At 44.4% G+C, this 24,421-nt stretch overlaps 1 protein-coding gene across 4 annotated transcripts in view; it reads right to left on the bottom strand.

Annotated features, from left to right (window-relative positions):
• The window catches only part of SLCO5A1 (solute carrier organic anion transporter family member 5A1), a 148,225-nt gene extending 135,230 nt beyond the window's left edge, over nucleotides 1–12,995 (bottom strand). For all 4 annotated transcript variants that reach the window (XR_013332243.1, XR_013332244.1, XM_077752491.1 and 1 more), the window contains exon 1: nucleotides 12,030–12,995. Coding sequence is in view for 2 of the 4 variants with exons in the window: in XM_077752491.1 (XP_077608617.1) it covers nucleotides 12,030–12,945 (916 nt within the window). In the remaining 2 variants the exon portion in view is untranslated. The remainder of the gene's footprint in view (nucleotides 1–12,029) is intronic.
• Nucleotides 12,996–24,421: the final 11,426 nt, after the last annotated feature.

Here is a 24,421-nt window from a genome sequence, read left to right as displayed (position 1 = left end):
AAAAATGGACTCTTGCTATTTTGCAATATGAATGGACCCGCAAGGACATTTTACTAAGCAAAACAAGCCAGTCACAAAAGAACAAATACTATGTGATTCCACTCATATGAACTATCTAAAATAGTCAAAACAGTTTAAACAGAAAGTAGAGAGGCACCTGGGTGGCTCAGTCGATTATGTGTCCAACTTCAGCTCAGGTCATGATCACATGGTTTGTGGGTTCAAGCCCTGCACTGCGCTCTGTGCTAACAGCTAGCTTAAAGCCTGGAGCTTGCTTTGGATTCTGTGTCTTTCTCTCTCTCTCTCTCTGACCTTCCCCTGCCCACACTGTTTCTCTCTCTCTCTCTCTCTCTCTCTCTCAGATACAAATTTTTTAAAAAAGAAAAAAAAGAAAGTAGAAAAGTGGCTGCCAAGAGCTAAGGGAGGGAGAATTAGTGTTTAATGGATATGGAGTTTCAGTGTTGCAAGATGAAAAAGATCTAGAGATCTACTGCACATCAGTGTGAATATCCTTAACACTACCAACCTGTACTCTTAAATATTGTTGATGGTAAATTTAGTCTTATGTATTTTTTACCACAATAGAAAAGAAGAAAAGTAGCTACCACATAGAGTTGTTCTGAGAATAAAAATTAGATGATAAAGCATTTAGCACAATGGCTGGTTTATATTAAACACTCAAAAATATTTGCTGTTGGGGCACCTGGGGTGGCTCAGTCACTTAAGCATCCAACTCTTGATTTCAGCTCAGGTCATGATCTCACAGTTCGTGAGATCAACCCCCACATCGAGCCTGCTTGGGATTCTCTCTCTCCCTCTGTCTATAGCTCTATCCCACTCACACTCTCTGTCTCTCTCTTTCTCTCTCTCTCTCAAAATAAATAAACATTTTAAAAAATATATTTCCAGTAAAAATAATCCTTATTAGATCCTATGATGAAACTGTATTGAGGGTTTTTTAATTAATTAAGCATTCATTTATTTTTAAGAAAAAAATTTAGGTCTTATAACCCCTCATTAAATCTATCCTACATCTCCTCTTGAGGTCCAATTATTTGGTGAGCTGTGCTTTTGAATGCTGATTAATCACTTTATAGTTCTTCAGAATTCCTTGTCTCAATGTTTTCTTTTACTAAAGCTACAACCACTAAAACAAAATGAGATATCAGGAGCAAGTGGCATTCCACTGCCTTAGTACACACACAGACACACATACACATCATTCCCTTTTCAAGGGTTTCACTATTCCCAACTCTAAAGATGGTCCAGAAAATCTCTATGATTAAAAATTTTGTAAGCTGGCAGGAAGTGAAGTCACAATAAAAATCATGAAATCATACATATTTTTATATCCACTGAAAATACTCTACTATGGCATACTACCTCCTATAATCTAATAATAACATAAGAGAGTAAAAATACTATGATATTTACCGAGCAAGATGTAGCAATGAGTAATACACAATTAATTTGTATTTCCTATCCCTTGCTTGCTAGAAAGCCTTCTGTTTACAAGTTTTACCTGGATCTCCTCCATCCAAAAGTCCAATGTTTTCTGATTCTATGACCTAGAGATTTCTACTTATGGTTCCAAGATATAAAAAATACAAAATATAGAGTAATTTGGATGCTTAAGAGTTTTTTAAGTGTATTTATTTAGGGGTGCCTCAATCAGTTAAGTGTCCGACTTTAGCTCAGGTGATGATCTCAGGGTTCATTAGGTCAAGCCCCATGTTGGGCTCTGTGCTGATGGCTCAGAGCCTGGAGCCTGCTTCAGATTCTGTGTCTCCCTCTCTCTCTGCCCCTCCCCCACTCACGCTCTGTGTCTCTCTGTCTCTCAACAATGAGTAAACATTAAAAAAAATTTAAGTTTATGTATTTATTTTGAGAGAGAGAAAGAGAGAGCAAGCAGAGGAGGGGCAGACAGAGGGAGAGAAAGAATCCCAGGCAGGCTCTGCACCGTCAACACAGAGCGCATCACTTTCAAACTCAAGAACCATGAAATCATGACCTGAGCTGAAATCAAGAACCAGATGCTTAATGGACTAAGCCACCCAGGTGTTTCTGGATGCTTCAGATTAAACAAAGCTTAAAGCATCACTATTGACAATTCTTTGGTGTGGTGGGACATGGGGGGGGGAGGGGGGTGGCTGTACTGTGCACTGTAGGATGCTTAGCAGCAACCCTGGCCAAAATACCAGTAAAATACTCATCCAAACTGTGACAATTTAAAAAAGACTCCAGACATTACCCAGTGTACCCTGCCTGGAGTTGGGTCGTTGGGGGGGAGGGAAGCAATCACCCTGGTCAAGAACCACTGTTTCAGAATGACCTATAATCTACAAATCTTCCATAAGGACCTGAGGTTCAAAACATAGCACCGCTGAGCACTGTGGATGGTTTTGGAGGAGGAGGACCAGGCAGCTATAAAATCCCTATCTCTTTTTCTCTAGAACAGGAAGATGGAAAACACAAGGTGAAAGCACTACTTCCTTCAGGAGCACCCAGCACAGCACAATACATGGACATGGACCCATATTCTCCAATTTCAAATATTCCAGTCTCTTCCTCCAAAAAGACACAACAGAACAATCCAAATGCCCATGTATGTCTCTTCACCTTTTCTCACTGAAGACTTCCTCCCTAAAGTGCCTACTCTAAAACCCATTTTACTTTGTTTCTCTTTTACAAAAATCCCTTTTTTTAAAATTATGCCCANAACTAATTTGACAATAAACTATTAGAAAAAAAAATAATAAAAAATAAAAATAAAATTATGCCTATAAGGAAAGACTTGAAATTCACACCCCATTGAAAAAAAACTTTCATAGTTGAAGTACAGACATCTCAACCAACACATGCTAGAATGTTGCATAGGCTGGGAAAAAGGAATTCTACCATCCAAGGGCTCGAAACTCCCAGAATTTCCATTCATGTAGTAGATTTTTCCTACTATTATTTTACTACCATTTATTACTACTACTATTTCTATCTGTTTTTTAAATACAGATTGGTTTATAATATAAATCAGCTCAGACTCAAAACAAATTGCCTATATGTCTTGGGGAAATCCTTTAAGCATTTTTACCATAATAACCATTTGCAAGTGTACAGTTCAATACTGTTAAGTATATTGTTGTGCAATAGATCTTCAGAAATTTTCATTATGCAAAACTGAAAGTCTATACCCATTAAACACCAACTCCCCAATCTCCCTCCCCCCCACACCCTGGCAACCACAATTCTACTTTCTGTTTCTATGAATTTGACTATTTTAGATACCTTGTATAAGTGCAATCAAACAGTACTGTCTCTTTTTGACTGTCACATTTCACTTAGCGCAATGTCTTCAAGATTCATCCATGTTGGAGCACGTGAGTGGCTCAGTTGGTTAAGTGTCTGACTTGGGCTCAGGTCATGATCTCATGATTCATGAGTTCAAGCCACACATGGGGCTTTCTGATTTCAGCACAGAGCCTGCTTGGGATCCTGTCTCCCTTTCTCTCTGCCCTTCCCCCATTCTCTCTCTCTCTCTCTCTCTCAAAAGAAATAAATAAACATTAAAAAAGAGAGATTCATCAATGCTGTAGATGAATCAGGATTTCCCTTCCTTTTAAAGCCAAATAATATCCCATTATATGCATATACCACATTTTGTTGATATGCATTTGATTGCTTCCTCTTCTTAGCTATTGTGAATGATGTTGCTATCAACATGAATGTTCAGATTCGTCTTCGAGACCCTTCATTCAATTCTTTTGGGTATATATACCCAGACATGGGACTGCTGGGTCATGTGGATCACGCATATTCTCTCTCTCAGAGTAAGTAAATAAACTTTAGAAAAAATAAATAAATGAGATGATTTCTGGGACACATAGTGACTTGATAATTACTATGGGAGAGAACTCAGTGAGCCAGTCCAGGTCATGCCCTTTTCTGTCTGATCAGCCTTGGCAAAGGAAAAACTTCTGATCTTCATTCCTCAAAACCATATCCAATATACCCAGATATCACATTTACCTATTATCAAATGTCCAATTTACTATTAAATATTCTAGATTATTTAGGAAGAAAACAGCAGAGCCAAGTACATGGCTTTGTTTGCTTCCCCCCCACCCCGCAAGGGACCTCCTAAGGTGAGCTCACCTGGGGTTGCACAGCACACAGACATACCTCTGATAGGCAGAGTTCTGCCAACAGAGGGAAACCGGCAGCATGGAGCCTTCAGGGGGGAAAAAGGAGTAAACAAAGTGATACTTCCTTTGGTTAATGTCAAAATGAACACCACTTGTTTAAGGCCACTTTCTCTTACTGAACTCAGCAGTGATCACGATGTCGCACGACTGTTGAATTCAAAACAGGAGCCACAGCTTATGAAATGCCCAAAACCGACATCTTGCTGTCACTAATGAGTAAGAGCCTTGGAGGGTTCTTCTCGATGACACAGAACTTCAGTAGGCAGCTGGTTTTGATAACAGCTGCTCCACCCCCAAGTCCAGACAGCAACTTCCCACAGGTGAAGTGAACCAAAGATCTGTGGACCCCCTGCTGCTCCAAACCTGGTCCTCAGACCAGCATCACCGACCTCACCTGCGAGTCTATTAGAATAGACCTGAGTCTATTAGAAATGCAGAATCCCAGGCCTCACTTGCAGACTTACAGAAGCAGAATCTGTGAAGACACCCTGTTGATTCACACAAGGGCTGTTTCAGACTACATACCTAACAGAATTCATAGCACTGGGAGGGGAGATGGAATAAATCATGCTTGAAAACTATAGTATAAATACTACTAAAAAGGCTGTTCTCTTTGCAGGTGGGCTGAATAAATTAAAGTGCGCTCAACTGTCTTTTCCACAGCGAGGTAGCAAACCCTCTTACTTATCAGTTAGAATCTGAAAGGTGTTTCTCAATACCTAGTTTGTCTTCGAGGCCACAAGTGACCAGCATGCAGCTGACGTAAACTCAGTAAATGCTAAGGGCAGAGAAGACACACCTGTTCTGACACAGACGCATTGTCCCAGGTAAACGTGAAACTCACTGACATCGCAACAAGACGCTGCCACAGGGCACAGAGGCCATGTTGTTCTCTCTCTCTAACCTGCATCCATCCCGGTTATTTCTCTAGGTGCCCGGGGTCATTTCCTCAAATCCCTCAATTGTCATTCTCCTTCGGAGTAGTCTTCAGTGCAGATTATCTTTTTATGTATTCATGATTTATACAGAGTCTACTTCCCAAAAGGATTTTATGAGGCTTACAAAGATGAACACATTGTAAACGAGACAAGCAAAATTAAAGCAGAATAAAAAATTAGTTAGAATTAGAAGAAAATATATATTCTACATGACCTTTCCTTCGTTGGCTCCCCCATGCCCCAAGCAATGTTCCTCCCCAGGAAAGCAGCAGGAGATTAATGTGACTGATGAATCTTAAAATAAACCAGGATGTTCAGCTCAACTCCTCCTTTTGCCTCTTGGGAATGAGTATGCACACAGGGAGTAAAAATCCTGCCCAGCTCCCTCTTGGCATAATTCTTACCTGTGCTGCCCCCAGCCATGGCCCCACCCTGCATGGGGAGACCCAGGGTTGCTAAACTGTTAAGATCCAGCATCGCCTATGGCTGGATGAGTAAGTCTGTTTAGTGGTGGCATAATTGCAAAGTTCCTTTGCACAAATCTAGGAGCTACATTCTTCAACCTCATTTCTATCCATTTAAAAAAGTGATATTTTGGTCTTTGACTTATTTCTCAACTACCTCAGAAGTGAGGGAGGGGCGCCTGGGTGGCTCAGTTGGTTAAGCGGCCGACTTCGGCTCAGGTCATGATCTCATGGTTCGTGGACTCAAGCCCAGCATCGGGCTCTGTGCTGACAGCTAGCTCAGCCTGGAGCCTGCTTCGGATTCTGTGTCTCCCTCTCTCTCTGACCCTCTCCTGCTCACGTTGTCTCTCTCTCTCTCAAAAATAAATAAAACATTAAAAAAAAAAAAGAAGTCAAGTGAGGGAAAGGGTGCTATTTATTGGGTCCTTTCAAAATCCCGGGGCGCCTGGGTGGCTTACTCGGTTAAGCGTCCGACTTTCGCTTAGGTCGTGATCTTGCAGTTCGTGGGTTCGAGTNTCAGGAAAACTAATCCCATAAGCCACTTAGCGTAGGTTATTAATACTGGCCAGTAAAAAAAAAAAAGGTCCTAAATTTTCTGGCTACTGAGACAAAAAGAAAACCACAGCTGGTGCGGAAGAGTTCTACAACTAGAAGTCACTCAGTATTTATTCCACCTTCATTTTACTTGCCTTCCTCTCCCATACAGCCTGGAAAACCTAAGACTTGCCTTCCCTAAAACATGTTAGCTGGAAGAGGCCAGGAGACTCGGACTGGCCAGGAAGACAGGCTTGAGAGTCAACAGGTGCTTCCTCCTCCACTTTCTCCTTGGGAGCAACAGGTATGCAGCGCCTCAGGTGTAGCGGCCATCGCCAGGAGCCAGGCAAGAAAAGAGGAAGCTGGGTTGTTGCTCAAGGTAAATAAACCCCCAACTTGCCAAAGCCACACATACACTTGGTTATACAGTTTTGGGAACACTGAACTGAAAGATATGTCTATGCATATTTCACTGTTTTTATCACTATAAATAAAATCTTTTATATAGAGACACAGATTGTTCTTTTTTTTAAATGTTTTATTTATTTTGAGAGAGAGAAAGAGGGCACACAGGGGAGAAGTAGGGAGAGAGAGAGAGGGAAAGAGAATCCCAAGCAGGCTCTGTACTGTCAGCACATAGCCTGATGCAGGGCGTGATCTCACAAACCATGAGATCATGACCTGAGCTGAAACCAAGAGGACGCTTAACCACTGAGTCACCCAGGAGCTCCAGATACAGATTGTTGTATATAATGTTGCTAAAAACGGATGAAGATTTTTTATACAATGTTTCTAAGAAGTAACTTCTCTTTTCAAATTATAAAAACAAAGGATGAAGGGTTCTCATACTTGTAAAGAGCACTGCAACTCAGAAAAAGCACAAAAAATATATACATATATATACACACACACATATATATACTGTCTATATTACTATAAAAACTTGATGAAGTAGAACTCAACTGATTTCAATCCCACTGTCCTTTTAAAAGACTGAGGAAATGTGAGAAAAGGGGAAAAAAGGTGAAGCCACCAGCTATTTATTTTAAGATAATAATATTATTTCTGAGGGGGGCACCTGGGTGGCTCAATTGGCTAAGCGTCTGACTCTTGGTTTCGGCTCAGGTCATGGGATCCCAGGGCCGTGGGATTGAGCCCCATGTTGGGCTCCGTGCTGAGCAGGGAGCCAGCTTGAGATTCTCTCTCAACTTCTGCTCCTTCCCCACCCTGAGTGGATGCCCGAACATGTGCCTGCTCTCTCTCTCTTCCTCTGTCTCATGATAAATAAATTAATACTACTACTAATAATAATATTACTTCTAAGTGTGTCCTCGGACCAGCTCTTGTTAACCAAATGTCCTGCCGGTCTATGTGGGCAAAAGAAGACCCACAGTAGTAAAACAGCCCCCTAGTTTTTGTTATGTTACACTAGGCACAAATAGCCGTTGCATAGTTGTTCACACACTAAAGAAAGATGCTCGTCAAAGGCTGATGTGCAGGAAGCTCTGGTAATAAAGCCTTGGGTTCTCAGAAAACCCTTTCACTCCGAGTGAACCGCTGATCAAATGTACATATACAATGTTCCTGAGGAGTGATTTCCTATACAATGTTTTAATTTCCTACACACTGTTTCTTTCCTTTTTCCTAACTATAAAAAGATCTGGTTAAGGGTTTTCATACTCGGGAAGCGTAAAATATCTCTCACTCCTCACTCTGCCCACTCTGTAGGAGGAGTTTGAATTCCACTTTAGCAGAGCAGAGAGCTGCCTCTTACAGTTGGCAGAATGCTTGCACACATGTAATCCCATTTGGTCCTCAAAATATTACAGTGAGGGAAACAAATGTACTAATCCCCATGCGGAAACAGAGGCTGGGAGACGTGAAGGGATTTGTCTAAAGTCTCACCACCAGTCACTGGCCGAGCCAGACTGAAATACAGACCTTCTGCCTCTCCATCTAGCGCTCTTTCTAAGGCTCTCTGCCAATCCCACCCCCTCTCTGTGGTGTGAAGTCAAGGCTCACACACCAAGGACGTGGAATGCTGCACCCACACTGCTTGGCCAATGGCCAGCGTGTGCCTATTATTACCTATCCTGAATATCCCCCAATCAGAGTTGTGGCTTTCGATTCTAGAAATGCATCCCTTTTTCTCTTTACCTACCCTGTTAGCCATTCTTTCTCATTTCGCTCTTAGTTCACTAATTTCTTGCCCCCGAAGGACCACATTTTTTCTCTCTTCTTGAGATACAATTTCAAATCGTCGTCTAGTTACTAACCTCGCTTCTTAATAGCTACAAAGCTTTCCCCGCACTCCAGGTCAACACTAAACCTTACTCCTTACAGAAGGAGAAGGGACATTTAGTGGGTATAAAGGCTGCCATATCTCATCTACAAACCACAGCTCTTCTACCGATAAAACTGTCAGAACACTAACATCAAACATCCAAAAGATTAAGACATACATTTACATTCCATTTCAGTGGTTTTAATGTTAATTCAGGATCTGTTCATGTCTGCAGTTATGAACTTGCTACCTGCTTTTATTTTTTCTTCTATGGTTGTAATGAGAACTTAGAATGATGGACAGAAAGATTAAGAAAGGAGTGGATAGTGGAAAATGTAATATTTTTGTGGAAAATAACAAAGATATTGAAATTGTTATTTATTAGAAAAAATCCCATATCATTTAATTAACACGTCTCATGTCTAGAAATATAGTAGTCTCTCTTATTTGAATTTATACAGAGGTTACCTATAAAATCTGCTTTAAAAGGTTTAAGAAGGCTCTTGTTCTGATCAGAACTGTAGGCCAGTTCTGCTTCCTTCTGTACCATTTTCAGAGCTCTGCTGAACACGGCACATCCTTTTGGTTTCAGTTGGCTCTCAGAGCCTCTTGCCAGAAAGCATGCAGTGAGGAGTGAAGCTCAAGGGCTCTCTGGTCAGAGAGGGGGGAGTTTGAAGCCCTTGAGCAAGTCATTCAAATCCTCTGAGCTTCAGTGTCCCCATCCATGAAATAAGGAGAATAATCCCATCTTGTGAGGTCATTGAGAACATTAAATAAAATAATACATGTAAGAGGTGCCTGGGTGGCTCCGTTGGTTGAGCGTCCGACTTCAGCTCAGGTCATGATCTCAGGGTTTGTGAGTTCCAGCCCCGCATTGGGCTCTGTGCTGACAGCTCAGAGCCTGGATGGAGACTGCTTGGGATTCTATGTCTCTCCCTCTCTATGCCCCTCCCCAGCTCATGCTCTGTCTCTCCCTGTCTCTCAATAATAAACAAATGTTAAAAAAATTTTTTTAAATGGTATATGTAAGATTCCTGGCGCTCAAACCACTGTAGCGTTTACTGAGATCCACTTAATACAAGCAGAATTCTCCGGAGTTCCCCAAAGAATGTGTCCAAAGTCATTCATCAGGTTTTTTCATAAGAGAGGAGGGGTAGGAAGGGGAGGGGACAGAAGAAGAATAGAAGGAGGAATAAGCAAATACCAGTTTTTTCCTCCCCTTGAACGTGTCACTTCACACCCCTACTTCAAATTAGCAACATTTCTTTCTTACCCTGAAAGCTCTTCAGGGGCTGGGACTATGTCTCACTTTTGGTTTTCCCCAAAGTAGCACAGTGTCCAACACTTGCTGTTTTTCTTCTCAAGTGGGTAACCACGATCAGAAAAGTTGAATCTTAGGGTTCTTACTAGTGGATGTCCTCCCTTTGTGTAGGGCTCTTCCTGTGTTTTTGATGAAACAAATTTGTGTGAACAGTATCCAAGAAGTGAGGTGGAAGGGAGTTCTAAGGAAATGGAGGCAAAGATCAGCAAAAATAAGAATAACAATTGGGATATTTACAGAGTCCGGTATCATTCTAAAGATTATTATTATTTTCCAAGGCAGAAATGCATGTTTACAATGGAAAGACCTAGCAATCACCCACTCAACCAAGTGATTAAACTTAACATCACTAATGAACGGCAAGATACATGTAACGTAAAACACACCGCATTACCTTGAAGTAGTCTGACCAAAAGTGTTGTGTCTGAATCTACTCAAATCTTCAGACAGAACTTCCATATGAGCAATATGGGGTGGAGGACAAGCTAAGTAACGCCACAAGGAAGTAATCACATAAATCTAGAATGTAGAACATTCTGCAAATCAACTAGCCTTGTCCCTTCAAAAAGTCTATATGGTGGGAAAAAAAAGTTGAGGCACTCTTCTAGACTATAAAACCACTAAAAAGGTTAGTCAAATGCAATGTATGAAAATCTCAACTGGCTTCTGGTTTGAAAAATACATAGTTATCAAAGACATTGAGGGGGCAATTGAAGAAATTTTAATATGGACTGGATATTTGATGATATGAGGGAATGATTATGAACTCAACAGGTTAAAGTTCCTGCACGTAGTAAAAGAAAGTCTTTATTTTTTGTAAGATACACACTGAAACTTAGTGATGTCTGCAATTACTTTAAAAGGGCTTAGCCCCCCCAAAATATATTACATAATACATACACACGCAGGTTGATAAAGCAAATCTGACAAAATGAACAATTATTGAGTCTAGGTGGTGGAAATACTGGTGTCCATTGTACTGTTTCAACTATTCTATATGTTTGAAGATTTGTCATAATAAATGTTAGAAAATAAGGAGGCAAAGTTAACGAGCAAGCTAGTCCTCCCTGCTCTGAATGAAAATTTCTTTCTCTTGCATTTAATAATAAAAATAAATTCTAAAACTCTTGTCCTAATGCATTTGGAACAGTTACTGGGGACTATATATTGCTCAGCCACCCTCTACAACCGATACTGGGGATAGCAATTGTGTTGAGAAAAGATCATAGCCCTCTTCATGGGGTATCATTCTCACCATCCTTTGAAACCTTGCTATTCCCACACCAAAGATCTATTGGTGCATGGCATGACTTCTATTCATCCTTTTCAAGGGCTTAAATCCATCCCTTAAAAGCTCAATTTTGAAGGGGCGGCTGGTACAGGGAGGTGCTGACAACCACACAGATTTCTAGGAACTACATTTTCCCACCTGCTGCAATGGCTGCCTGGCCTCATACAAGCACCCTTTATTCAACCCAAGCACCCCCGTCACAGGAGCTGATTCATGCAAGTCAAATCACCAGATTCAAGAGCCACTTGCTCCCAAGTTCATGTACTTAAGGGTCTTCAACCAGCAATAAAAATAGCATTGAATGAAATTTACAACTTGTGATCTTGCTTCTGCATAAAGATAACTTAGTCACTTGGTATCACCTGAGTTTTGTTTTGTTTTGTTTTTAAATAGTGATGCAGGTGATATATGATGTACGGAGGCAGTAAAGCATCTTTGATGTAGTCTGGGTGCTCCATTAGCCCTGCTGTGGAGGACAAGAATGAGAAGCGGCAGGGGATGAAAGCAGTAAATAATCCAAAACTTCACTCCACACACCAGGTACTTCTATTCGTTCCTGAACTTTCTAGAAGAATGGCCATTAGAAGATAAACTTGATAAATTCGGGCTTTTCCAAAGGTAGACAGCAAGAGAAGGAAGCACAGCCCCAAAGTTAAAGGTCTGTATTACGTGGGGAAAGAGTGTGAAGCGTGAGTCTGATGGTTAGCTCAAGGACTTCTCTACTATTTGATTCTCTTTCAAACTAAAACACATCACCCTAAGGCTAACACATTAAAACATAAAATAAACTGAAGCCTAATGCTTAAAATTAAAATGTACATGTAATATATAATGATATTGGCTTAGCAGTATATATGTATATGATATATATGATATATATGTGATAATATATGATATATAAATATATATATATATCTCCTATATATTGGAAAATGTGAAAAAGTGTTTCCTTTTGTTTGTTGAGTTCAAGCTTATCCGAGAGAACAGGAAAGTCTTACCTAGGTACAAAGATGCGTTTTCTTTCTTGACATTGTCATCTAAGTAGGTTGGTCCCAAGGTATAAATAGGTGTGGAACCCATTCCGATGAGAATCTGTGCACAAATGAATAAAGCCACGTAGACCCAATGATTATTTCCTCCCGAGTCCTTCAGGCAGGCGGGAGGCTCCAAGGTGGCCGTGGAGTTGCCATTCTGACACAAGCCGTCATTGGAGGCCGAGGCATTCAACTCCTGGATCTGGTAGGGAGGCGAGATGAAGTGAGGTAAAGCGAAGAGGGCAGCCCCGATGGCAATGAAAAGTCCACCGACGGCCAGCCACAGGGGCCTCCGACCCCGGCCGCCAAAATAGCTGACGAACACCACCACCACCAGGCTCCCGATGTCAAAGCAGCTGACCAGTAGCCCCGACTCAGAACTCTTTAGACTGTAGCGCCTTTCGATGGTGGTGATGACACTGCTTAGGTAGCCAGAGACCATTAACGCCTGGATGAAGGTCAGGAAGCACATGCAAACCAGGAAGCAACGGGAATCAGTGAGGACCACATAGAGGCACCTTCTCCCCTGGAGCGTGGCCAACGTGGAGGACACCGACACGGCTTTGCTGACTTCCACCCTGTGGTTACATTCCATGAGCCCTGCCATCTCTGCCGATGTGGACGGAGCAGAGGGACTGGGGGCCAACCCGCTTGGGCCCTGTTTCGACTCCTGATGGCCCAAAGAATCTGTACAGCCAAAAGCTGGCTTTGCGTCTGTACTCGCAGGACTGAGGTCTGGCCGGCAGGAGGCGCTGTTCAGGGCCGGTAAACTCTTGGACCTAAAGGTGTCTGGTTCGCACTTCTCTTGGACACCTCCTTCTGTGGCTTGTGCTTCCAGCTGCGCTCCCGCCTGGGGCTGCAGCCCAGTGCCTTCGTCCATGGCTCTTAGAATTCAGATTCGATCGCCGATCGCACTCAGGGACTCCGGCGCTTTTCATCCACCGGCACCAGGGGCCGAAGTCTGGCCCGCTCAGTCGTGCCTACCAGGGACCGGGGCTGGGGATGCAGAGCAGCGCAGCAGGGCATCCTCACCAGCAGGGAGGCACCCAGGGCATCCTGACCGCAGATGCGGCCCCGAGGCTCCGCAGCCGCGTGCCCCGGGGGGCAGGGGTCCACGCGGTCCTGCGTTGAGCCCTGCTTGGGGTCCACCTCGGGGCGGTAGCTCGCGGCAGCAGCCTTGGCGCGTCCCGGGCGCATCCCCTCCGCCGTCGCCGCTCTGCCCGCCGCCTGGAGCGAGTCCGCCCCGTGCCCAGCGTGGGGGCGCTTAGCGCTGTTGCCCGCGCCGCATCCCGCCCGGCTGGCTGGGCCAGAGGCGCCCTGTCCTCGCCGCCTCCGCTTGCGACACCCTCGGGCGCAAAGATGCCAACCTGCAAAGCAGAGAGAGGGCGGTCAGCGACGGGCGGCTGCGGCTGGGGCTGGCGTCCCGGCGCCCCGGGGGCCAGCGCCGGGCGACGCGGAAGGTCCCAGATGGGACCGAGGCACTAGGAGGAGCGAAGCCCCGGAGGGAGAGGCGGCCGCAGGCTGCAGCCTCCAGTGCCTGAACAATAAGCAGCAGGCGGTCGGCAGAGACCCTCCCTCATTGTCTGCCGTGGACCTGCCTCCGCCCCGCCCCTTTTGCCTTAAACAGAGCATCTGCTTTTATATGTTAATAATTATCAACCTGGCAGCCCTGACTCAGAGAGGCAGTGTCTTTTATTCGAGTGAACTAATTGCAACCTTTTGGTACTCCTACTCCATTACTCAAAATAGAAAATGCCCAAAGAACAAAGGAAAGTTTTTTTTTGGGGTGTGTGTGTGTGTTTCCTTACAAACACAGTACATTCCCAGTACCGATTTTAAAAAAGAAAAGAAGGGGAAAGCTGAGTGTGTAGAAATGTGTGTACACACTTGTGCGCAGGCACGTGTGCGCGACTGGATGCGAATCCGTCTGCTCCATCAATTAGAGACTCGTACGCAAAGCCCAGAACAGCCTCAAAAAGGTCAGCGCGCTAGACTCTTTACTCCAGCACTAAAAATACCCCCCAGACCGAAAGAACTATTCAATTTCAAATACCAGGGGCATTTGAGGCTGCGGCCCACACGAAGTCCAGCGCGCAGTGTCACGCGAAACCGAAAATCGGTTTGCTTTGCGGAGGGGTGGGGAAGCTACAACCAAACAAAGAGATGCCGGCACGCTGTCACCGAGCTCGCTGGGAGCCCACCGAGCAGCCTCGGCACCAGCAGGCCGCCGGAGAGGTATGCTGTTTACACCGAGCGCACCCTGCGCGCGTGGGCCCAGGGTGCGTGCACGAGCGCGCGCGCGCACACACCACACACACACACACACACACACACACACACACAGGCGTGCATGTCAGAGCCCCTCACGCGATCCCGCATCTAGCTTGAATTCAGCGAGGGGTGAACACAGGTGTGTCCCCGGGGTAAGCCCCCGCCCCTCGTCTCCGGGACTCCCACTTGGGTCCTCCCGCCCGGGGGTGAGGTGCACCAGGTGGGAATGGAGAGCCGGACTTCGCTGCGTGGGGTTTCATTTCGCGTTTTTGTGATGCTGCTNACTTTTACCCCCACCCCTCCCCTGTCACCCAAGCCTCCCTCTCCAGACACACGCGTACAGAGACGCGCAGGGAGCGGAGCAGCAGAGGGCGCAGGCGCGCGGGCGGCCGCCCAGCCCGGCCCGAAGGCAGCGAGCCACCCGCCGCCCGCCCTTCACCCGCCCGGAGAGGGCGGGAGGCGGGGGGAGCGCTGAAGCATGGAGGGAGCAGGTCCCCAAAAAGTGAGCTGCTGAGCCAGAGAGCCCATTCTGATTTCTGTTCGTTTGTTCCGTGTCGTGGGCACCCACGACGTCTAGGGACCAAAGTAGGTTCTGGGGACCAAAGATGAACAGGATAGGATCCCTGGACTGAGGAAACCTCTGTATTGTGGAAGAAATACCCCCTGAGTAGCCTGAAACAACGAGGTGAGTTCTATACAGGATGCCGCCACCGAAGAACCTAACAGCCATTCACCTATTCCATCTTCGTTTCCAGGCAGAAGGAAAGGCGTGTGCAAGAACAGGGGTCTGGTGTGACAAGTTAATCGGTAGAGTTGCAGGGAGACCGCAGGGATGCGGCAGAGGGCTGGACTGCAAGGGTTGCAGAGAGGAGAAGGTCAGCAAGGGCTTCAGGGGCGTGAGCTGTCAGCAATGAACGGCCAGTGATGTTCTGAGTTGCTCACCAGAAAGGTGTCCTGGCAGTGGTGGGTGCATCGAGGCCACACTGACGGCACTGAGGCAAGTTAGGAAGCAATCTCTAGACAAAATGTGATGAGGCGGTGGCAAGGACATGGAGAGGAGGGAACTGATTAACTACAATGAGAAGGTAGATGTGGCCATACCTGGAAGTCAATGTCATCTAGAAGATGAGGAAAGGGTCCAATGTAAGATGTCTCTCAAGTTTCATACCCAACTGACTGGGTAGATGCCATCCAACCAAAAGACAGGAGGAGAAGCATGCTCTTGAGGGGAAGACGGTTCTCCTTTCAGATGCGTTGAGTTCACCAGCCAAGTATACATGTCCCATAAACCATTTCAATGTACGACGCACAGGGCGTTTGGACTGGAGAAGTGAACTAACCCAAAGGTGGCATCAGGTGGATAAAGGAAGACCAGGAAGGCTAAGGACAGGGCCCTGTCTAAGACCACACTTAAGAGAAGGAGAGGGGAAAAGCTAAGGAGGGAGATTAGAAGCAATGGTCGGAGAGGTAGGTAAAGAATCAGAGAAGTCACCGAAGCCAGAGCAGCAGAAAATTCTTAAGAAGGGAGTTATCGGATGTATGGAAAGCTGCAGAGAAGTCAGATAGGTTAACTGAGAAGAGTCTGTTCGCTGTAGCGAGTAGGAGGACACTGTTGAACTCAGAGAGACAGATGGTGACCTAATGAAGGAAGGGGATTGCCCTTCCACCACTGCCATGACCACGCTCACCATGGCTGCCATGCCAAAGCCACTTCGTTGACCCTTGGCCGTATCCAACGAGCGCACAGTCTCTACTTTACAGACATGATGAGTAAGGTGTAGAGAGATTAAGTAACCTGGTGAGGGCACGCAGCTAGTCTGTGGAACCCATGTGTTCCTATAAAGCCCATGCTCTTAACCCTGACTGGATGACCTCTCATAATTGTGCAACAGCTTGACTTTTCGGCGCACCTGGCAGCTGTTAGTTATCTTACTTTAGTCCAATAACTACCATTCACAGTCAATCCTTAGAGAACAAAATAGGCCAGCTGACACCAAAGAGCAGTTAGTGTGTGCTTGATGTCCATGTTGAGACAGCACTGATCTGGTAGCTTCCAGAATGACCAAACAAATGGGGCAAAGATACTCATTTCCTCATCCCCTGCCACTATCCTTTCCTCTTGAGATCTCCATCAAGGAAGCGTTTCTTTTCCACGAACAGGCAATATGTCTCCAGCTGCCACCCCAGTCCAAATTTTAGTCTCCTACTGCTGGTAATGTAGGCAAAAGTGTGTATCCCTTCTTGTACCGAAATACCCCTCAGAGCTTAGTCTGGATTCAAACAGAATCGATCTGCCTCCTATTACATGCTTCTAAGCTCTTTGGCCCATTCTCTCATTTCAGCCCCAGCCCCAGACATCAATTGTTCTCCAGCAAATTCAATCTGTTGCATTAGGTGCCAGCAGAGGGCTTCCCTGCTGAAAGTCAAATAATCGTGTCCCTGGAACACGCTGTGTTTATTCATGGTCAATTGCCATAGTTAAACTAGAAACAACTCTAAGAACCTATAGATTTTTTTTATTGGCCCTCACAGAAAGATCATGATTTATAGACAGAATCTAAAAGGTCCAATTAGCTACCCATATCAGAAACAAGAAGAAAACATTTAGCAAGGGACATTTCTTTTGCTTTCTCTGCCATAGTTAAGTATGACTTCGGAAAAGGCCAGGTGTGTCTCCATCAGCTCTAATCTTCAGATTCATAGAAAGAAATGGACTCACATCATGGGATTCTGCTACACCCGCGGCTTATTTCACATAATATAGGTGGAGTACAGCTGCCTAAACCAGGATGTGTACCTTGTTAGGTGTGTTGGGATAAACTCTTCAAATTTCCAGCTTGCTAAAGCTTCTTCCAAGTCATTAGTCTAACTTACACATAGGTTGCTCCTTTCCCAGCCTCCATATAGTAAGAAGGTAGCCTTTGGAATTACCTACTGCATTCCATGGGCTTAAACCCCGGCTGCTCCAGAGAATGGAACAAGGAACGCACAAGGGATCTTGTCCTTCAGTCTCTTCTCTCCCTCCTTAAAAAAGGCTCACTTCAAAAGTCTCCCAGACACAAGAAGAACTGGATTTTGGTCCAGAATATTTTCTGGGCTTAAAATATAATTCACAGTTGCCAGTACTATAATTGAAGTAGACACTGGTTGCTTAAGAGGGGACAAATTGTATGTTTAAGTTAACTTTTTAAAATATTGAAATACAGCCTTATTCACAGACCCTAAATTATTATTAGCCTCTGTGACAAATTTAAATTACATCTCTATTCTTAGTTCAAAAAAGTAATTTGTTTTGTTTTTGTTGTTGAGAGAGAGAGAGAGGGAGAGAGAGAGCACAAGCAGGGCAGTGGCCAAGAGAGAAAGAGAGACACAGAATCTGAAGCAGGCTCCAGGCTCTGAACTGTCAGCACAGAGCCCCACGTGGGGCTCGAACTCACTAACTGTGAGATCATGACGTAAGGTAAAGTCAGACACTTAACCCCCTGAGCCACCCAGGTGCCCCAAAAAAGTAATTTATGATATAACTCATTTCCCCAAATTGTTTTTATTTATTTTTTAAATTGTTTTTATTTTTAACTTAATTTTATTTAATTAATATAATTGTATATTATATAATTATAATATAGAATTATTAATATAATTGACATTATATAACATTAATATATAACATTAATATAATTGACATGATGTTTTTTAAGTGTACAACATAATGGTTTGATATGTGTATATATTGTGAAATAATTGCAGTGATAGGTCTAGTTAATATCCAGCACCACACATGGTCACAAATTTATTTTCTCACGATGAGAACTTTTCAAATCTACTCTTAGCAACTTTCAAACATACAATATAGTATCGTTAACTATAAGATGAAAAAGTAAACTCTTAACACAAGCTGGCATTTACACCCTCACTTAGAAGGAAATTTCAAGCTGGGTAAAACAGAAGAGGAACAGATTTGGCCGTGGGGTCCAGTGAATGCAGGCAGTCACTCCAGCCCTGTGGTTTGCAAGTGCTGAAGAAGTATCTGACCAACTGCATGAGCTTTAGCATTGCTAGGCCCATGGCCCAAGAGGCCACAGTCCCACAAACACTTGGACACATGGTCACCCTCTAAAGGAGCCAAGCAATCTGGCTGCACTTCTAGGACACAGCGAAGACAAGGAGACAAGACTCTATCAGTCAGGACCTTCTAGAACCTGCCACCTCCCTTAATAACAGTAAGCCAGATAATCCAAGGCTAGTAATGAGGAGAAAATTCCCTGTGAACAGGAGACATCTGTCTCCAAAGATTCACATTCCCTTGAAAGATTTTCATATTTACCACCACTGGCTCCCAGGCCTGGAAAAGGAAGGAAGTCAGACAGGAAGGGGGCAGAAGGAGGTAAGAGGAGGTGATCTGTGGTGGGCCACCCTGAGCGTCTCTGCACATTCTTTGTGGGTACGCCAAGAAGGCCAGACCCAGGCCATTTCTCAGTGTGCATCTGCAGCCAGCAACCTTGAGGGATGAATTCACATCTCCCCCTGGACAAAGCAGGCTCGCTTCTGCTCACTTCGGTGTAGCCCACAGCTCCTGGAAGGCAGCCCACTGCAGGAGTGGGTGTCCATGATGGACTTTGCATCACCTGGGGGGGTTAGGGGGCATAGGAAGTGAACAAACATTGTGCAGACACTGACTGCCACTTTTGCCATCAGGAGCAATGTCCTTCGTCCCTGATGCTGGAGTCTCTTCTCCCCAGCACCCATGAAACAGTAGCAGGCTCTCTCGTTAGCTTGGAAGCAGGGTTAAATCCTCAGCCCTACACAGTCCCCAACAGACACCACCCAATTTTAACATTCTGACTCAGATATTAGCTTCCCTTATACTCTATACTACAAGCTGGGTCAAGGCCTGAACTAAAAAAGGAAAATAAACACAAAGCATAAAAGGAAATGAAACTGTGTTAGATATGCTTGACTAACACTCAATGTGCAGCTCCCACATTTGTTTCTTCTTGAATGACAGAATCTAGAAAGCTTTAAAAAATAAATAAATAAACATGTCCCCCAGACTCACTTGCTAATCAGGCGGTTCTGGGTGAGAACTGAAGCACTCTCATGGGTTCAGGGAGGAGGAATGAGTCACAGGCTAGCTGTTTGGCTGTCTTATGCTATGAGGCAGGGCACAGAGATATGTTGCTTTTCTGCGTCAGTATTCAGTTGTCCAAGCTCCAGCTTCTAGGTGTTGAAAGGCAGTTGTGGCGCTGGGTCTCCTGAAGTGAGTACACCAGGCAAGGTCTTTGATTTCCAACCCCACCGCTCCCTCCCCCAGATTGTGGCAGACATACCAGTTTCCCAAGCAGGACAATCTACAGTGTTCCCAGAGTCATTCCTGGTCACCCAATTAGAGAGCCTTTGTCCAGCCCTTCCAGAGACTTTCCAAGCATGTATCTTTCTGTAGTGAGTCTCTTTCTGCCAAAAGCCCAGCGTGATTTCTCTGTCTTACACTAAGCTAAGATGAATACTAGTAGTATTCATCGACTACTAGTCGAATTCATCGACTAGTAGCTAGTCGGCTTTTTAAATTATGGCTTACTCGTCCACAATTTGGGGCCCCCCAGCTCTCAACTTGCCTTTCTAAAGCAGAAATCTCTTTAGGACCTATGTTAGGGATGACCTTGAATGATCCGTAAACTTCTCAAAGTCTAGATCCAGAGAGCAACGTCAAGAGAAAGCTGGAATTTCTCTTTCCTTCCTCCTTTCTCGTTTCCACTCCCTATCTGAGGACATTTTTTCCCAAAACGATTAGAAAGATCCATATTTCAGAGGTGACCTGAAGGAGGTGATCTTATCTGAGAGCACAGAATAATAATTAACACAAGGTAATATGAAACACCACCCTCACTGCAATGACACACTATTGAGGCTACCCTTCAGCAGATAGAATGGCAGCAGTTTTGCTCAGTTCTTTACATTTATCTAGAAGACCTAGAGGTCTGCCACACAACATTGTATATATAGTCAGCAATATTGTACACTTAAAATTTTGTTGAGGATAGGTCTCGTTGTAAGGTGTTCTTACCACAATAAAATAAAATTACAAAAAATAATAAATGAGGGGCGCCTGGGTGGCTCAAGTCAGTGAAGGGGCTGACTCTTAGTTTCCACTCAGGTCATGACCTGACGGTTCGTGGGATCGAGCCCTGCATCAGGCTCTGCATTGACAACGTGGAGCCTGCTTGGGATTCTCTCTCTCCCTCTCTCTTTCTGCTCCTCCTCTGCTCTTGCTCTCTCTGCCTCTCTCAAAATAAAAAAATAAACTTTAAAACAACAACAACAGCAATAATAATAATAAATGAAAGACCTGAAGCACTGACGGTTATAAATAATCTGTGGTGTCCTGCTGTTAGCAAAACCAGGCTAGCTTCTGGACAGCAGCACCCTCCCCACTTCCCCACCTTTCTTCCAAAAGTCTGTTGTCATCTGTGGCAAATTAACACTATTTCATCTTTGTGGTGAGCACATGGGTGTCACTTATACATGTCATCACAACAAGACGCTCCAATTCTAGGAGGCACCATTATTTTATGTACCACTAAGAAGGAAAAAATGCTTCCAATTAGGCTGTGACACATGCCCTAATGATGAAAGAGAGAAAAAGAACGCTCTGTTGCCAAACTGCCTCAATTTCATTCTGGCTCTGCCATTTGGCCTTGGACAGTTTACTAAACCTCTCCGCCTCAGTTTTCGAGCTGGGGTTAATCACAGAATCTACCTCACGGGGTTGTCATAAGCAGTAAATAACAGAACATTGGCAAAATGCTTCCAATAAGTTCCCGGAACCTAATAACATCAGGCACTGTTTCAGATCTCTATTGCTGTCTGTTGAGTTCATCTTAACCATCTCTTCTCCTCTGGTTGTCGGAGGACAGGGAATCCAGAATCTTTCCTTTCATGCAGGCCACACACTTCTCTAGGATTAGTTCCTATGATCAGACTGATAAACCAGCATACACCCTTTCAAATCCAGTATTTGGTTGTTTATGTTTGTTTTGTTTCATTTTTCATCTTTCAACCACGGGCATCTCTTCCTCTTCAGTACCACCACCACTACTACCATTATTTCATACTCCTTAGTTTAGATTATCAATTCCATTCTAGAAGAGAGAGCTGAGGTCAAACTGATCCTCAACTTACCCTAAATCATTAGGCATAGGAAGTGTGGAGATTCAAATCCAGATCAGCCAAAGTCCAAGGCCTACACTTCTGCTACCTAGCTGTGTTTGCTTGGAATTGTTCTCTTTTTTTTTTTTTTAATGTTTTTATTTATTTATTTCTGAGAGAGAGAGAAACAGAGAGAGACAGCGTGAGCAGGGGAGGTCAGAGAGAGAGGGAGACACAGAATCTGAAGCAGGCTCCAAGCTCTGAGCTGTCAGCACAGAACCCAACGCGGGGCTCAAACCCACGAACCGTGAGATTATGACCTGAGCCGAAGTCAGACACTTAACCGACTGAGCCACCCAGGAGCCCCTGGAATTGTTCTTTACATATCTTTTAGGAAGTCATCCATTGAATAAGATGAGGCATGTCTCAGGGTAACTGGGCGGTTCAGTCAATTAAGCATTGGATTTCAGCTCAGGTCATGATCTCATGGTTGTGGAATCAAGCCCATTTGAGGTACTACACTGACAGTGTGGAGCCTGCTTGGGATTCTCTCTCTCTCTACCTCTCCCCTCCTCTCAAAATATATAAATAAACATTTTTTTAAAAAGTTGGGGGGGGGGTGCCTGAATGGCTCAGTCAGTTAAGCATCTGACTTCAGCTCAGGTCATGATCTCATGGTTTGTGAGTTCGAACTCCACATTGGGCTCTACGCTGACAGTGTGGAGCCTGCTTGAGATTCTCTCTCTGCCTCTGCCTCCACTCCTCACTCACTCACTCTCTCTCTCTCAAAATAAATAAAAATAAATTTAAATCAAAAAAAAGGTTGAAGCATGCTATTGCTTTTGAGTAAAAATACAAAACAAACTACCCATCAAGCCCTGATCTCTGTAATGACTAGGACTCACAGCTTTACAAGGCTGCCCAACCGTGCAGTCACTAGCTGTGGTTTCATTCCCAGCTCGTGACTCTTCCCAACCTTCTCCACATTCTTTCCCTTTAATGAGGGAGCCTGAGCCTCAGGGAACCAGTGACTACAAAGCCATCCCTCGGGAGGCTGCTCCCCAACCCCCACCTCCAGTGGATTCTATCCCAAGGCTGAGAATACCTGGCAAGTCATTTGTGGTGAGTTAACCCAGCCTCCTCTCACAGCCAGTCTTGCAAAAGAGAGGCGAAATCGAACCTAGCTTCCTGAGGTCCTGAATCACAAACGTCCACGCGACAATTTTTTAACCAAAAACACACAAATGTAAGGGGCTGTGTGGGAGGATCAGGAGCTCAGGGCTCAAACCTCCTTTCATTAATGGAAAGACACTCTGAAAGAGCTTTTCACAGAGTTCACTCAAATCCCCTTCTCTTTTCTCTGCCTTTTGTTGTTGCTGTGAACGACATTTTTGATAATTATCTGATTGCGAAAAAACTCCAGAAGTCCAGGTTGAAGTGCTATATTATTTTTAATTACTGGCTTGGCAGGTGTGCACAGGCGCTTGTTTCTGGCAGACGTTTAGGCTCCATTCTCTTTGGCTGTGACACCCTGACAGCTGCTGCATTTGTCTTATTGTAGCTAATGAAGACAAAATGACCCAATACGAATATAACGTACCACTCGGGCCATCAGGGAAGTGATGTTAAAGGATTTAGTGGTCCATTTGGGGAATACCAAACCTGCCATCAAGGAATGGATTTAAATGACAAATGAATTGTCTTCCATCTTTCCCTTTGAGGAAATTAGAGCTATTAGAGGCTAAGTTTAGTTTGCCTAAACTGAGGAACGACCTGAGAAATGCCATGTATATGATAAGGGAGCGTGGGGCAAGCTGAGGGCAAAGAGCAGGCTACCAGCACCACCACCCCCAACCCCAGCGGGACATGATGGTATTCCCTGGACACCACAGGCTGCCCCAAAACAGGAAAGGACCAAAAAAAAAAAAAAATGGTTAAACTGATATGAGTCTCCACCAGTTTACCAGAAAAAGGCAATCCCATCATAGCCTAAAGTCCAGGAACTCCCTTCTGTCTTAACAGTAATGCTTTGCTAGAGGGAAAAACAACCTTAGCTTGACAATAGCTAGGCTTCCAGTAAGTGTTTAGCATGTGAAAGTCTCTTTGGAAACTCCCTCACGACTTTATCTCCCACCCCCCACACTTGCAGCGTGGCTCTTCTGCCCTTGTCCCCAAGGTTTAATAAAATCACCCTTTTGCACCAAAGATTTCTTCAAAAATTCTTTCTTGGCCATCGGCTCCAGATGCCATGAACGCCCCATCACCCCCAAAATTTCATCATATACACTGGAAATATGACATCTAAGTGTGCCAGTCTTTCCCCCTTCTTTCAGTTGGCTTTGTTTGTGAAAATTCACAACAGAGGAAAAATGTGATTTTTCAAGCAGAAAAGAACTATTATGAGAGTTAGCTCATTTTGGAGCCAGGGATGAATTTTAAGCCCCAGAGAAGGAACTGAAATTTGCTCTAAGGAGAAATAAGAGATTTACAGGTAAACAAAAATATGCATTTTCTCTCCATGTTATGCTCATCCTTCTTCAGTCTTCCCTAAAGAAAAATACCTTTAGGAAGAAAAGTCTGAAGCCCTGTTGACAATTTTTACTAGTCTTAGAAAATGTCTTTTACATACATAACAAAGAAACAAAACTGAGAATAAGCAAAGTAATCCAAGCTATCAAAAAACTAACAAAATGAGCTCCCTTATATGCCACCAAGACGGGATCTTATCTGTCTCCTGTAATTTAAAGACCAAGATCTGATTTCTGCTAAGTGCAAAGCCCAGGAGAGAAACACTGTGTGCATGATGAAGTTCTATGTTGAACCTGAAGAGTAAGCAAGATTTGCACATGTGTGCCTGAGACCACTGGCCTCTGAGACAGAGCAGCACCTGAATGGGAGATTAAAAAAGGATCACTTTGGGGACGCCTTGATGGCTCAGTCAG

This window comes from Crocuta crocuta, unplaced genomic scaffold (assembly GCF_008692635.1).
Source record: "Crocuta crocuta isolate KB4526 unplaced genomic scaffold, BGI_CrCroc_1.0 scaffold141, whole genome shotgun sequence".
NCBI lineage: Eukaryota > Metazoa > Chordata > Mammalia > Carnivora > Hyaenidae > Crocuta > Crocuta crocuta.
Note: the sequence above shows the minus strand (reverse complement) of the source record. Positions and strands in the feature narration are given on the sequence as shown.